The 15,290-nt window shown below is 44.8% G+C and overlaps 1 protein-coding gene across 1 annotated transcript; it reads right to left on the bottom strand.

Moving 5' to 3' along the window:
• Positions 1-3,285: 3,285 nt before the first annotated feature.
• LOC146375409 (uncharacterized) lies at positions 3,286-14,528 on the bottom strand. Its single transcript, XM_084947903.1, has 4 exons — positions 14,094-14,528; positions 10,794-11,069; positions 10,221-10,352; positions 3,286-4,950 (listed from the first exon to the last, which is right to left on the bottom strand). Exons 1-4 carry the CDS (start codon positions 14,461-14,463, stop codon positions 4,673-4,675), a joined length of 1,056 nt encoding a protein of 351 aa, XP_084804029.1. The 5' UTR covers positions 14,464-14,528; the 3' UTR covers positions 3,286-4,672.
• Positions 14,529-15,290: the final 762 nt, after the last annotated feature.

The following is a 15,290-nucleotide window of genomic DNA, read 5'->3' as shown; positions in this document are numbered from 1 at the left end:
CAAAACCACCTACAGTGACGTTGGGGGAGGACTCAAATGACTTGGAGTTAAATGCCATCCAGTCCTGGTGTTTAATCAGCATCTACTACTCATCTCTGGAGACTTAGGTTGTCCAAACGATCAGCACTGGTATTTCCTGCTGCTGTTGTTTCAAATAGTGAATATTGTATTTTCAGCAGTGCACACAACAACACCTGATCGCCAAACACCACAGGTTATTCAAAGGTTTGTTTCCACACAAGAAGCTGCTACAAAGCATCATTTCATGATGCATTATCCCACATGTATACTTCAAACAGGACCACTTTTGCATAGCTGGTGCATACACACGCATACTCCTAAGACCCGAACTCTTCCACAGCAGCATTTTTAATTTCTCTTTGATATTTGGGCTGATTGGGGCCCGATGAATGTAAAAACAAAGAAATACCAGATTTTTTTAACCTTATTTTTGTTTTTAGGAAAAATAAGAGCCACATATGAGGATATTCGTTTTAAAATGTGATAGAACAGTAGCAGCGTAATGTCCTCGTAAGTGGATATCAGGCCCATGTAGAGCAAAATTCAGTATTTTGGTCTAAATAACCCAAAATGTGATGTCCACATATGTGGACGGCAGGTCCTAGGAGGTTAAAAAAAAACAATTGAAAAGTTTCAAAAATGTAACTAAAACGTTGACGACAACAAAACATCAAAGTGCTTTTGCTTTCAGTTGGCAGACATTTGACCCCAAGAGACTGCTCATACAGCATCACTTTTCATGTTGCAGATTTCCCAGAAACATGTTGTAATCGTTTTCTCTCGTAGTTCCTTGGTGGCTGCTGGTGGCGTCAGCAGCTCCTGGGATCCTGGTGCTCCTGCTGGTCCTGTTGGTGGTCTGTCTGGTCCTCTGGAGAAGACGACGAGCCAGGCGGTTTGATCCCCACGTCCCGATCCAAAGTCTGTGCTCATCAGAACAAACAGTATACAGTGGAAATAAGTCTCTGACACTCTGTTGAATTCACCATTTTAACCTTTTAGAAATAAATGATCAGTTTATAATTTCATAATTGATCATTTTATAGCAGGTTTATTTTAACAGTGGAAGACATTCTGTACCAGTTACAAATAAATGTGCATTTTAGTAGGAAAGAAGTATTTGATCCTCTTGGACTAACTGTTGTTGACAAGCTCAGCTGTGAGATTTGCAGTGTTAGTCAGTGAGTGACTCTCTGCTCCCGTATGGGATCAGAACGATGCCACCTTATCCCACAGTCCAGCCAACGATGTGATTCACATTCGTATATACGCAGCTAATCCACGTGGTTGACAGGCTATGACAGCGTCCTTATGTGCCGACACCGGTGTTTTAGCGAGCAAAGCGGCTGATGTGGAGTGAAGCCACGTTAATGACAAGGGCTGTGTCCCAATCCAGAGACCGCACGCTTCAAGTACGCATTTTGAGACCTATTACGTCACAGTGACGCGACGACGGCTGTCCCGTGTACTCCAAATGCAGCGTCGATTTCCCCAAATATCAAGCGTGGTCCGGTGCACGCTTCGTGGTCCCATATATCCCACAATTCATAGCGCGGCGGTGGGTGTGGATAATTTTGCCGCAAAATCCAGCAGAAGGGAGCGTCCGAAGAGTGAACTGTCAAAAGTAAGTACTGAATATGATGTCACTTATTTATGTGCGAATTAAAACATTACTGTTGGCCACATGTCGGCAAAGTTATGTGACATTAGTGATGTTTGTACTTTCAGCGTTAACTTGGTTTTAAAGCCTCTACATATATATATATAGTCGACCTTAATCTTACAGAGAATTTGATGATTTATGGATAATTAAAGTCAGTCATATATCCACAAACACAACAAGCTGAAAGTCAGTGATGCTGCTCGGTTTGCAGTCCTGAATATCACGGCACAAGCAGGATTCACTGCACTGTTAATGTTAGCTATGTTATATTGCTGCCTCTGTTCGGTGGTGTCGAGCCAAACGGACTTTAACGTGTGTTTGAACGAGCTGACGGTTCACTCGTTAAGCTGAAAGAAAGATGCTTTAATCACAGCAGTCACACATGTGTCCACTGGACCATCTGGAACTCTTCTTGTTTAGCACTCGTAATAACACAAACACTAAATCCTGCTTCTCTGGTGCTGTTGTGTAGCAGTGTGTACACCTGAGACTGTCACCTGTCTGTCTGTCCTGCACTCTCTCTCTGTTTCTTTCTCTCTGATTGTGGAATAAAAGTATGAACATGTGTTTATAAGTTACACTTGTGTTTGAATCCTGCAGCTTATCACACATTTGATTTCCATGTGTGACGACTGCAGGTGTCCAGAGTGAGGACAGACTGAGGGACCCACTGCTGCACATCATCTGTGAGGCTTTGCACCCCTGATGATCCACCAGGACAAACTCAGCAGTGTGTGAGGAAGAGGAGGAGGAAGAGCCAGCAGCAGCTGACAGATGGAGAGAATAGACAGACTGTTCCCTGTTTGTGAAGGACTGCTAGGAAAGTTTAACATAACTGTCTGTCCTGAATCAGTCTTATTAGGTAATGTTCAAATAATGTGATCATCCAGTGTTTTCAGTGTGGGAGAAAGTACTCAGGGCCTTCAAGTTACACACTATGAAAGGCAGCAACAAGTTTAATGTTCAGAAACCTAAAGTCTGTATCAGCAGCAGAATGGAGCTAAAAATAAATGTTTGTTTCAGTTCTATGAAGCTTTGAGTGTTTTGGATCAGTAGCTGCTGTGTTTGTTGCATCATATTGCTGTAATTGTTTATATGCTTTATATATTCTGAGCTAAGTTGATCTATAGTGTTACATCATATTCTATAAGGATGTTATGTGTTTGTAGACTTTCTGCCCAGTTTGACCCATTTAGCAGAAGTCAGCCTGTTTAAGGCTCTGATATCTATTCTGTGTGACTTAAAGCAGTTAAGTTCAAAAAAGCGCCCCTCCGACAGCCAAACCCATCTGTTCTCCGATTGGATTGTTACATTTGTGATTGACATGACATTGACCAATCAGATGAAAGGAAGAAAAATAGGGTCAAAATTCGTACTTGTAACTTGCAGAGTTTTTTTTGGCTAAGTCCACACACAAATCTTTTTTACACATACAAAACTGATTTACAAGTACAAAATATTTATGACCACATTTTGAGCCCATAGTCTCTTAATTGGGACACAGCCAACGTGGACAACCATTGGAGATGTGAGCAGGACAGACGGAACAACTGACGGAAACAGTGTGGACTTTATACCCGTTTTTAAATAGTGTTGGTCGGCCACGTAAAACCAGAGTTATGATAAAAATATCTGCAATGTTTGGTTTTCTTCCTGAATACTGTCGTTGTTTATATTTACTGCGGGAAGAAACGGTAAAAACGGCGTTTTATAAGGAAAACACTCAAAAGCCTGTGAGCAAAGACAGCCCCCCTCCAGCCTTTCCTATTGGTGGAAAAATGTACCATGTGGACCAATCAAAAAATGATATGGCAACATGGCATTTAGTTGTTTAGGGAGGGGGAAGTTTTAGGAGTGACGGCGTGTTTGAGATGTGAGAGATTTGCAACGTTTAGCGCAAATCTTGTGTAGTTAGTGTGTAGTTAGTGTGTAGTGTAGTCAATAGTTTTGTTGTGTGTGTCAGAACAATGAGGCGACTGCTGAGTGTTACAGGTGTTACAGCAGTGATACATCTGCTGCTGTCAGGCCTGCAGGTATCAGGCTGTTGTTCTCCTTCATCTCATAGTGGACAGAAATTATTTTTTGGAGCAGCACAAATAATTTGTGTGGCATCAGATTTGATGCAGAACAGCTGATTGTTCTGTAAATAGTTTGAAATGTTTATTTAAAAAACGCCTTGGCTGCATTTTTAGGTAAACAGCTGCAAAAGACTTTGTTGTTTGCATAACTCAGTTACTTTTTTGAAGAAGTAACTATATAGTTAATTGCCCAACATTGGTCATTATTTACTGTATTTTGCAGACAGAGTTACAGACTCTCTCCCAGACCACAGACTCAGAATACAAGTCAGAGCTTTATTGGATTTCAGGTTATTTTTCCTTCCAATAGTGTTAACATGCTACAGGTCATGAACAAGATTTGTTTACATTTTCATTGTAAGTGGGCTAAAGCAGTTAATTAAAAGTAGTCTAACATAAATGTAAATGCTGTAATCTGATTATTATTATCCTCATGTACGCTCATCTCTCCGACTATCCTGCTTTTCCTTCACTAACTTCTTCCTTTGAATACTTTCCCAAACTTCCTAATTGCACCACCAAGTCTCCTTGTCCTCTTTCCTTCACCACTTCACCTGTAGGACTGAGAACTAAAATATTTAAAATAAAATCAGGCAACACTCTGCATAAGCCCTTTAATTGTGTTGTAGAATCTGTTACATTTGGTAATGACCTCTCAAATTCATTATGCTCCTCATGCAGCCTGGTGTAGCTCAGAGGCAGAGCTACTAATCTGAAGGTTTGTGATTCAATCACTGGCTGCTGCTGTCTCCTCGGGCAGGATGCTAACCCTGAGCCGCTCACCAAATATGAATTTATATGAAATTAAGACAGAAAGCATGTAGGTGTTTCAAAAGAAGGGGTCAATGTACAGAATGCTTTGAATGCTCAGGTGGAAAAGCATGATATTAGAAGCAGTCCGTTTCAGTGAAATCTAAAAGTTTTGGTAAATTTGCTCTCCTCCATAAACGTCCACATCTTCTTCAGCACACGCCTCTATTACATGTACATAGTTATTTTCATCATCACAGCTTTTATCTTTATCCTCTATTTCCTCATAATCAGCGTCAGTCACCTCCTCTTTCACTCCTTCTGCTTGCTCTGCATATTTACTTTCAGTCTCCACGTGCTCAACATTCACATAGTGCTTCTCTTCCTCCTCGTCCTCTTCTTTCTTTTTGCCATCACACCCATATCTGGCTGTGACAGCCACTAAAACACAAGCAACAAAACAAAATCAATAAATATGAAGATAAAAAACATTCATTTTTTTAATGAAGCATTAAGTATTTGACTCTTGTTGAATTCATAGGTCGTATGTTGATTTTAATAGGTTTTCTTGACAATTTGTTTTTCACTATCAATTAAATCAATGAAGCCTAATCTTAAAAGTAGAGATAGTGTCTGTCTCCTGAATCCAAACTGGAAGCTGGTTCCACAGAAGAGGGGCCTGAAAACTGAAGGCTCTGCCTCCCATTCTACTTCTAAAAACTTTGGGAACAACAAGTAGGCCACCCCTACTCTAGCCTTGCCTCACCTGCAAACAAGTAAGCAAACCTCCTCCCCTCACTGGTGCAATCTGACTCACCTTCGTCCGAAGCTCTGTGAATAACAGACCTCTCCTTCAGTTAATAGAGCATTCAAATAAAGTCAAATAGTGTTAGATAGAAAACCTTTGTCCTTCTATCATTCTCTCATACTTATATATCATATCTCAAGTTATGAACATTTGAAAACATCTAAGTTTAACTAGCTGGGACCACGTGCTCAGTTATGATGAGCGATGATGGATGAGAGGCCATGAACTGGTGCTGCGGTTTCAGGAAGCCCTCAAAGGGGACTGGCAGCGTCTCCCGGGCCGGGCAGATCCCCATGTACTCACGAGAAGTGAATGAAGGAAAGAAGAAAAGGGGGGCATAAAAATGAGAACAGCAGATATTGGTGAAGCGGGCATATGTAGCCTGAGGCCGGAAGGGGGATCATATCTCCACTTGCTGGTTTTATTAATATCAGTGGAAGAGTAACCAGAGCCTAACAGGTGGGGCGCAAGTTACAGAAAAGTATTGTGGTAATTAATTAGTTCCACATTCGACTCCATTACATTAATAATAAATGCACATTTGCTGCTGTGGATGGTCATCACAATGGAGAGATATTTGACAGTGACGAAAAGAAAAACGTTTGAGTCTAAGACAAAGAGGCAAATGCTGATAATAAGCCAAAAAGGAAATATGATGTATTCACTCACTGTGAACGTGGTAGGAGATGAGGAGAGACCCGTGTGTTTTTTATGTTTGAAAACTCTGACAGCCTGAGGCCCAACAAATTAAGAAGACAGAGACATTAAACCCCAGTGACATCAATAAGCTCTTGACTTCTTTCAAAGAAAACTTGGAGAATCCCGTCAGCAACATTACAGGCCGTCCCTTTCTCCCTGACACGGTTAAAAGGTGCATATTTGATATTTCAAGCAACACTGAAGAACTGCTCATTGATACAAGCAGCTTGAAGAGAGAAAGAAAAGCATCTCAAAGCAGCTGGGACCATAGTGAGCAGGAAAACATTATTCTGTGTTGGTTTTAAACCTGCAGCACACACAGGTACTCCTCAAGAAGGCTCACGTTCATGTACATCTGAAGTCTGTCAATGGTTTTAAAGATGGCGCCGGTGAGGTCGGCTGCCGTGCTGGATGCTCTGCCCCAACTTCTCCACTTTTTGCGGTTTTCCTCACTTTTTGCTATATCTGCCATAATCTTGCATGGGCATCATGCAAAACACACAAATTTGCTACAGTAGAGACACTTTGGTTTCTATTGGTCTACAATACACGAACATTTCACCATGTTTAACTCCGGACCCAACCTGGCCAAAGGAGATCCTGAGAGAGAACAAAGGACGCGACCCTAAGCGACGGCCTCGAGGTAAACGAGCCGGCATCAGGAACAGGCTACGGGCTCGCGCACACCGCGCACCCATGCCCAGTATCCTGCTAGCCAATGTTCAATCCATCGAGAACAAGCTTGATGACCTCAGAGCCAGAATCAAGTTCCAGAGAGACATTCGGGACTGCAACCTCCTCTGCTTCACCGAGACTTGGCTGAACCCAGCGATACCAGACCACGCCGTGCAGCCGACAGGGTTCTTTTCGGTTTACTGCATGGACAGGACAATGGAGTCGGGGAAGAAAAGAGGTGGTGGAGTGTGTTTGATGGTGAACAACAGATGGTGCGACAGCACAAACATCTCCCCACTCACACGCTCTTGCTCGCCCAATCTGGAACTTTTGATCGTTAAATGTCGCCCTTTCTATCTCCCTCGGGAATTCACTGCGGTCATTGCCTGCACTGTTTACATTCCGCCTCACGCGGACTCGGACACTGCCTTATGTGAGCTACATGAGGCTCTCACACATCAACAAACACTTCACCAAGATGCCGCACTCATTGTTATGGGAGATTTTAACAGAGTGAATCTCAAACGGACATTTCACAACCTTCACCAGCACATCAACTGCCCCACCCGGGGCACTAGGACATTAGACCACTGCTACACCCCGTTCAAGAACTGTTACAAGGCTCAGCCCCTGCTGGCATTTGGAAAATCGGACCATGCCGCCATCTTCCTCATGCCTGCTTACAAACAAAGGCTAAAGCAGCAACCACCAATCAGGAGGGAGGTCGCTCGCTGGACGGACCAATCAGTGGCCGCGCTGCAGGACGCACTGGATGACGCAGACTGGGACATGTTTCGGCGCAGCTCTGATGACATCAACATGTTTACGGAAGTGGTTGTGGGATTTATCGGGAAACTAGCGGACGACACAGCAGAAAGAACTATCATCCGAACGTTTCCCAACCAGAGGCCGTGGGTGGATAAAAACATCCGCGACGCTCTGAGATCACGCACCGCTGCCTACAATGAAGGGCTCGTCTCCGGTAATATGGACCTATACAAGGCTGTGTCCTACAACGTGCGCAGCGCGGTCAGAAAGGCAAAGCGGAGCTACGGGGAAAAACTAGAGTCACAGCTACGACAGTGCGACTCTAGGAGCCTGTGGAAAGGACTGCGGACTATAACGGACTATAAACGACCAGCTTCTTCAATGATGAATGCCGATGCTTCACTGGCTGATGAGCTGAACACGTTTTACGGTCACTTCGACGCCGCAGCAATTAAAACAACAAACGGCTGCGCGCGCTCGGAGTGCACCAGTGAAGAAAATGTATTCATCATCACAGAGCATGCCGTGAGGAACACCTTCAGGAGGGTGAACACCAGGAAGGCAGCAGGACCAGATGCAATCCCTGGCCGGGTCCTGAGAGCCTGCGCTGGCCAGCTAGCACCGGTGTTCACGGAGATCTCCAACCTCTCCCTGGCCCAAGCTGTGGTTCCCACGTGCTTCAAACAGTCCATTATTGTTCCTGTCCCAAAGAAACAACAGCCCGCTTGCCACAATGACTACCGTCCAGTAGCACTGACTTCAATTGTGATGAAGTGTTTTGAAAGACTGATGAGAGATCACATCACTTCTTCACTTCCTGCCACCATCGACTCACTTCAGTTTGCTTACCGGACTAATCGTTCCACAGACGATGCCATATCTCACCTGCTCCACACATCCCTGAGTCACCTGGACACTGGCATCCTAATTATGTTAGGATGCTGTTCGTGGACTACAGTTCAGCATTCAACACAATAATTCCCTTTTCACCAAGTTGACGGATCTAGGACTCAGCTCATCACTGTGTCAGTGGATCCTCAACTTCCTCACAGACAGACCCCAATCAGTGCGGGTGGGAAAACAAGTCTCCCCCTCCATCTCACTCAGCACTGGAGCGCCTCAGGGCTGTGTTTTAAGCCCCCTGCTGTACTCACTGTACACTTATGACTGTGTAGCCACATCAGACACCACCTCCATTGTCAAGTTTGCTGACGACACTGCTGTTGTGGGCCTGATCTCCGACAACATCGAGACGGCCTACCTGGAGGAGATTAGGAACCTGGAGACCTGGTGCCAGGAGAATAACCTCCTCCTAAACATCAGCAAGACTAAGGAGCTGATCGTGGACTTCACTACAAAGCAGGCGAGGAATTACAAACCCCTCATCATCAGTGGCACGCCAGTGGAGAGAGTGGACAGTTTCAGATACCTGGGTGTCCACATCACTCAGGACCTGTCATGGTCCTGTCACATCAACACCCTGGTTAAGAAAGCCCGTCAGCGTCTCTTCTTCCTCAGAAGACTTAGAGACTTCCATCTGCCACTGAAGGTGCTCAAGAACTTCTACTCCTGCACCATCGAGAGCGTCCTGACGGCAAACATCTGCACCTGGTTTGGGAACAGCACCAAGCAGGACAGACGAGATCTGCAAAGAGTGGTGCGCTCGGCCGAACGCATCATTCAATCAGAGCTCCCTGACCTGCTGTCCATCTACACCAAGCGGTGCAAGTCCAAAGCTAGGAAGATTATGATGGACCTCTCCCATCCCAACAATGGACTCTTCTCACTGTTGAGGTCTGGGAAGCGCTTCCGCTCCCTTAAGGCCAAAACAGAGAGAATGAGGAGATTCTTCCCCCAGGCTTTTCGGGCCCTGAACCAGGTGTAGGACTGGACTCTCCCACACACGTCACTATAAGACTGGACTCTCACACACATCACATCACCACACGCACCACCACACATTTCTTATAATCCTATAATTCCTATAATTTATAATCTTTATAATCTCTTCTGCTATTTGCACATTCTTTACTGTAAATTCCTAAGTTAATTTGTAAATTTTGTAGTGACCTGTAAATTGTAAATATTGTAAAACTTTTTTTCTGTCATTTAATGGTCAGGCATTGTACAGCTACAAGCATTTCACCCCCATGTCATACTGTGTATGGTTGTGTGTGTGTGACAAATAAAATTTGAATTTGAAATTTGAATTTGAACACATGAATGATTCTGATGAGACCTGAGAGAATGTGATGGGGTTATATGAGACTAAAACTGAGCTGTCTGGCATCAGTCCACTCATGGCATTTGGACGGCACTGAAGACAAAAAAAAAAAACCAGGAACAATCATCATGGAGAGGTTTTGACCCGGAGCGTATGGCCAAAACTACCAATGAGTGGCTCGTGAAGAAGCACATTGTAGACGTGGAGCAGCCTGGCCAGTCTCTGGACTTAATCAGATATAAAACCTCCAGAGAGAGCTGAAGTTTTTATACAAGCAACGATCTGCAGGGAGAAGTTTAAAATCTGCTGAGACGTCCACAAACCTGGTGACCAGCTACAGGAAACATCTCACAGCTGTGCTTTCCAACTACAACACACATTCACTGTTACAGAACATCTTCCACTATTAAAATGAAATTATTAATTTAAAAATTATAAACTGATAATTTATTTGTAAATAGTTAAAAAGGTGAATTCAACAGAGTGTCAAATACTTATTTTGCCCACTGTATACTGTTTGCTCAGACGAGCACAGACTTTGCATTAGGACGTTGGGATCAAACCGCCTGGCTCGTCGTCTTCTCCAGAGGACCAGACAGACCACCAACAGGACCAGCAGGAGCACCAGGATGCCAGGAGCTGCTGACACCACCAGCAGCCACCAAGGAACTACGAGAGAAAACGATTACAACATCCATCCATTTTGTTCCACCTCTTGCGAGGACAGCAGCCTAAGCAGAGACGCTCAGTCTTCCGTCTCCCCAGCCACCTCCTCTAGTGTATCCAGGGGAACACCAAGGCGTTCCCAGACCAGCTGACAGATATAATCTCTACAGCGTGTCCTGGGTCTGCCCGTGGGCCTCCTCCCAGTGGGACATGCCCAGAACAGCTCACTCAGGAGGCAGCCTTGTCAGATGCCCGAACCACCTCAACTGGTTCTTTTCAATGCGGAGGAGGAACGGCTCTGAGCCCTTTCCGAATGGCCGAGCTCCTTACCCTGTCTCTAATGGAGAGGCCAGCCACCCTTCAGAGAAAGATACCGATTGTACTGTTTGTGACCATAGGTGAGGGAAGGGACACTGAAAGGTAAAAAGAGAACTTCACTTTTACAATCAGCTCTCTTCAACATGATGGACAGCATCCACATCACTGCAGCTGTAGCACCAATCCTTCTGTTGATCTTCTGCTCCCCTCTCCCCTCATTTGTGACCAAGACTGAGATACTTAAACTATTCATTTGAGGCAGTAGCTCATCTCTGACCCAGAGTGGGCACTCCACTCTTCTCTGGCTGAGGGCCGTGGCCTCAGACTTGGAGGTGCTGATTCTTATTCTTGCTGCTTCACACTTGGCTGTGAACTGCTCCAGTGTGAGCTGGAGGCCACTGCCTGATAAAGCCAACAGAACCACATCGCCAGTGAAAAGCAGAGACAAAATTCTGAGACCATTCAAGTGGAAGCCTTCCTATACCTAGAAATTCTGTCCATAAACATTATGGACAGAATCAGTGACAAAGGGCAGCCCTGGTAGAGTCCAACAGCCATGGTGAATGAGTCAGACTTATTGCTTCTTCTTCTCGAAGATTCAATTCAATTCAATTCAATTCAATTTTATTTATATAGCGCCAAATCACAACAAAAGTCGCCTCAAGGCGCTTCATAGATGGGAACCCCCACTCTGCCAATCCAGAACTATCGTCCCAGATCTCCATGCAACAGCCCTACAACATCCAGAGCCTTCAGGAACTCGAGGCGAACCTCATCCACTCCTTGGACCCCTGCCACCAAGGAGTTGTTAAACTGCCTCAGTGACCTTGGCCCTGCTTACATATGAGTCATCCCCCTCACTCAGTCTGCTTTCTCTATGAAAGACATGTCAGTGGGATTAAGGAGGTTCTTTAAGTACTCCTTTCACTCCCCAACAATATCCTCAGTATAAGTCAATTAATTTTCTAATCTAAACCGAGTGCTTACAGTCAGACTTGACAGAACAGTAGTGTTACTGGATGCCTCCTGAGTGAGCTGTTCTGGGCCTGTCTCACTGGGAGGAGGCCCACAGGCAGACCCAGGACACGCTGTAGAGATTATATCTGTCAGCTGGTCTGGGAATGTCTTAGTGTTCCCCTGGATACACTAGAGGAGGTGGCTGTTTAAATGTAGAGCTACTGAAACCAAATGTAGGTGCAATCTAAACAAATAAAACTTTCAGTTTTGAACTAAACTCCATGTAAAGCCTGGACAGCTTTACATGTCTTTAAGGCAGGGGTCCCCAATCCCAGTCCACGAGGGCCGGTGTCCCTGCAGGTTTTAGATGTGTCCTTGATCCATCACAGCTGATTTAAATGGATAAATGACCTCCTCAACATGTCTTGAAGTTCTCCAGAGGCCTGGTAATGAACTAATCATCTGATTCAGGTGTGTTGACCCAGAGTGAGATCTAAAACCTGCAGGACACCGGCCCTCGTGGACTGGGATTGGGGACCCCTGCTTTAAGACTTCTAATCAGCAGAAGATTGACTTATATGTACAGTAAGGTCTTTTTCATCTTTTATATTTCCAAGCTGTTTAGAGTCCTGAGAAGTTTGGCAAACTTGCCTTTTCGATTAGTTTTCTTAGTTGAGACCTGATCATATCTTTGTGGCTATATTTTATTTATTTATTTAAAGGGGCAGTGCAGTTTAACATAGTCTAAGTACAAAACATGAAGCTGATGTAATGCACATAAGTTTATAGCTATCGCTAATTTTCTACCATTGGCAAACCTTTGTGGAAAATGCTGACTGTCCAAATTTAGATCTGCGATATGATGTTTTGCGGATGCTGTTCGCAATGCTCCAAGTAATACGATAACTATCTTGTCTATGGATGTATCTATTAGAATCAGAATCAGAATACTTTATTGATCCCTGGGGGAAATTATTTTGTTACAGTGCTCCATTATAAACAAACATTAACAAGACAGACAATACGCTAACTAAGAATAGTACAATAAATATGTTACACTGCTGAAATGATGGGCCAACTCATCTCCCGTGCAACATATTTATTTTTACAGAAAACTGTAAAGACAGAAAAATGTCTGATTAATCAGTTCTTTCGGCGCGCGGGCCATACGCTGCCTCGTCACCACTGACACTACTTCTTCTAGTGTAGTGTCAGCTACCGATGCGTACAGGACTGAGCGCCCTCTGCTGGTGGAACTTATACAACAGTAAAACTGACATTACAGTGGCCTTACTAAAAGAAAATGTCTCTGAGCATCAAATAAAATGGGGGGCTACTATTTTCATGTCTCTGTCTTTAACATAGTGCCACATATACTTTATGTATATATGAATATATATATATATATATATATATATATATATATAAGTTGCTTATTAATAAATAGCTGAAAGATAGCTATTAAGATACTCTGGGATACTCTGGGACAAGCCTATTTATACATTTGAAAACACAAATGATTAAAACTCTTAAAACTGACTCTTTAGGTCTAAAGAGAGAAAAAAAAGACATCTTTCTTGGGCCAAATTCATTTCAAATCTGACAAATTAAACACAGTCAGTTTGACTATATTGGAGCAGATTTCGCTCTGAAAGCAACTTCTTTCACTTTCTGTTGCTTGGTGATAGTGATGTGCGGATCGATCCTCAAATATAGCTGTGGCTACAACTGTAGTTGCCTCCACCAGTGTGTGAATGTGAGAGTGAATGAATAGTGGCATTGTAAAGCGCTTTGAGGGCCCCGAAAAGCGCTATATAAATGCAATCCATTATTATTTATTATTATTATGATGTTCTGTGGTCATTATGAAGCTGTAATTTGAGATACAATAAAAGATACAATAAATAAAATAAGTTTTTGTACAAAGTATCGGTATCGGATCAGTATCGTCGATACCACCCTGAATTTTACTTGGTATCGGATCGGAAAGGAAATCAGTGGTATCGCACATCACTACTTGGTGAGCAGTCAGACTGAAGAGTCCAACTATAGCTGTGATACAATGGATTCTCTGAATGTCACTTATTTTTAAATTCAAAACTTTCTTCATCGTCTACAGCACGGCCGATGCTGCTTAACAAGTGTTTGTTTTGCTTTCGCAGTCAGACGAGTGGCCAATGTGTCATTATTATTTACTGCTCATATTTTTTATTTTATTTTTAACCCCTTATAGTCCCACACGTGGGAAATTTTGTAGTCCTCTGAATTTAACCCATTCACTCAGTGAAGCTGTGGGCAGCTACCACTCCAGTGCCCAGGGAGAGTGTGTAGAGACGGTACCTTGCTCAAGGGTACCTCAGGGTAGGTGTTCCCTGGAACTTCCGATCATGGGAGCGATCACTCTACCTACGGAGCTATCCCTGCCATAAACTACCCCATTGCTGGATTTGAGTCCTGTGCTCTACTTACATGTGATGATGAGATGAATTGGTGCTGACTCAGGAGAAGTGAATGTCCTTGATGGCAGCAGTAACTCATACACACAGCTGTAGTCGCCCTGGTGTTCATACTCAGCTGCAGGGAAACTAAAGCTGGCCGAGTGGTTGACTGCAGGCTCTGTGAGGTTCACGCCAGAGAAGAAGAGCCTGAAATGTCCTGGAGTATATCTGGAGTTAATGGAGCAGCTGAAGACGAAGCTGGAGCCCTTGGTGATCTCTGCACCTTCAGGATCCCAGACCAGTCCTCCATTAGGAGACGTCAGGGAGATGCTGGGCTGTTGCAGAGGGACTGGGTACAAAAGAAACAACACAGAAGAATGAACACCAGTGTTTCCACACATTTGTTCATTATTGCCATGGAGCTCACGATGAGCAGCTGGCTACATTGCGGGACAAAGTCGAGTGGCAGACGGAGGTATGGAAGTGACTGGCAGGGGCCGTGGTGCTGGATCGTCTGGGCCTCTCTCCCGACAACCACCGGCGACGGTTTGGGGCCAGTCGGATGACCAGAGGGGAGTGGCTGTTCACCTGGGCATGTAAGCTACAAGATGCAGCCGCGAGATAGCTACAGCCGGGACATTGGAGGAGGAGGCCCACATGCTCGCACAGATCATGCTGGAGCAGTTTGTGGAGGTGCTCCCCGGGCCAGTGTGTTCTGTGCCACTGGCCAGTGAGCCTGGAGGCAGAAGTCACCTTAGCCGAGGACGACCTGGCCGCTGGGATGGAGGAAGTGGAGCGGGGTGGCCAGCCTACCGGTCCCCGGCTGCCTGTCCCAGTGCCGTGGAAGAATCTCCCTGCCCCAGCTGACACCAGCATGGAGCCCAACTAATCTGTGGCCCAGTCTCCTGCCCAGACCCCAGAAGCGCCTGACACCGCCTCGGAGCCACGGAGAGCAGCAGAGACGCCAGGGCAAGTGCGTTGGAAGCATGGGCGGCCGGGACACCTGAGGCAGGATTGTCTGCTTTTGGAGGTGGCCGAAAAGATTTTTCACTGAAGCAGTCTTGTGATGACACCCTACACTCAGCCTAGAAACAAGTGCGGATTTACCCGCATTTCCTATTACGGAATGATAGGCTGTGCTGAGTGAGTCGTGACACTCACACCCACGAAACGCAAACCGAATTCTTGGTGCTGCGAAGCTGCTGGGAAATGATTTTCCAGGCGACTC

Source organism: Perissodus microlepis, chromosome 13 (assembly GCF_051167445.1).
Source record: "Perissodus microlepis isolate ML-2025 ecotype Zambia chromosome 13, ASM5116744v1, whole genome shotgun sequence".
NCBI lineage: Eukaryota > Metazoa > Chordata > Actinopteri > Cichliformes > Cichlidae > Perissodus > Perissodus microlepis.
This window is presented reverse-complemented; position numbering and strand designations above follow the sequence as displayed.

What these genes read in the sequence shown, in the direction of transcription:
- LOC146375409 (XM_084947903.1), bottom strand. Translation starts at nt 14,463, where the DNA reads ATGTGTGGAAACACTGGTGTTCATTCTTCTGTGTTGTTTCTTTTGTAC. An exon ending in AATTCATCTCATCATCACAT is followed by an intron (nt 11,070 to 14,093) that starts GTAAGTAGAGCA and finishes TGGCTTTATCAG; the next exon opens with GCAGTGGCCTCCAGCTCACA. An exon ending in CATGTTGAAGAGAGCTGATT is followed by an intron (nt 10,353 to 10,793) that starts GTAAAAGTGAAG and finishes TTTCTCTCGTAG; the next exon opens with TTCCTTGGTGGCTGCTGGTG.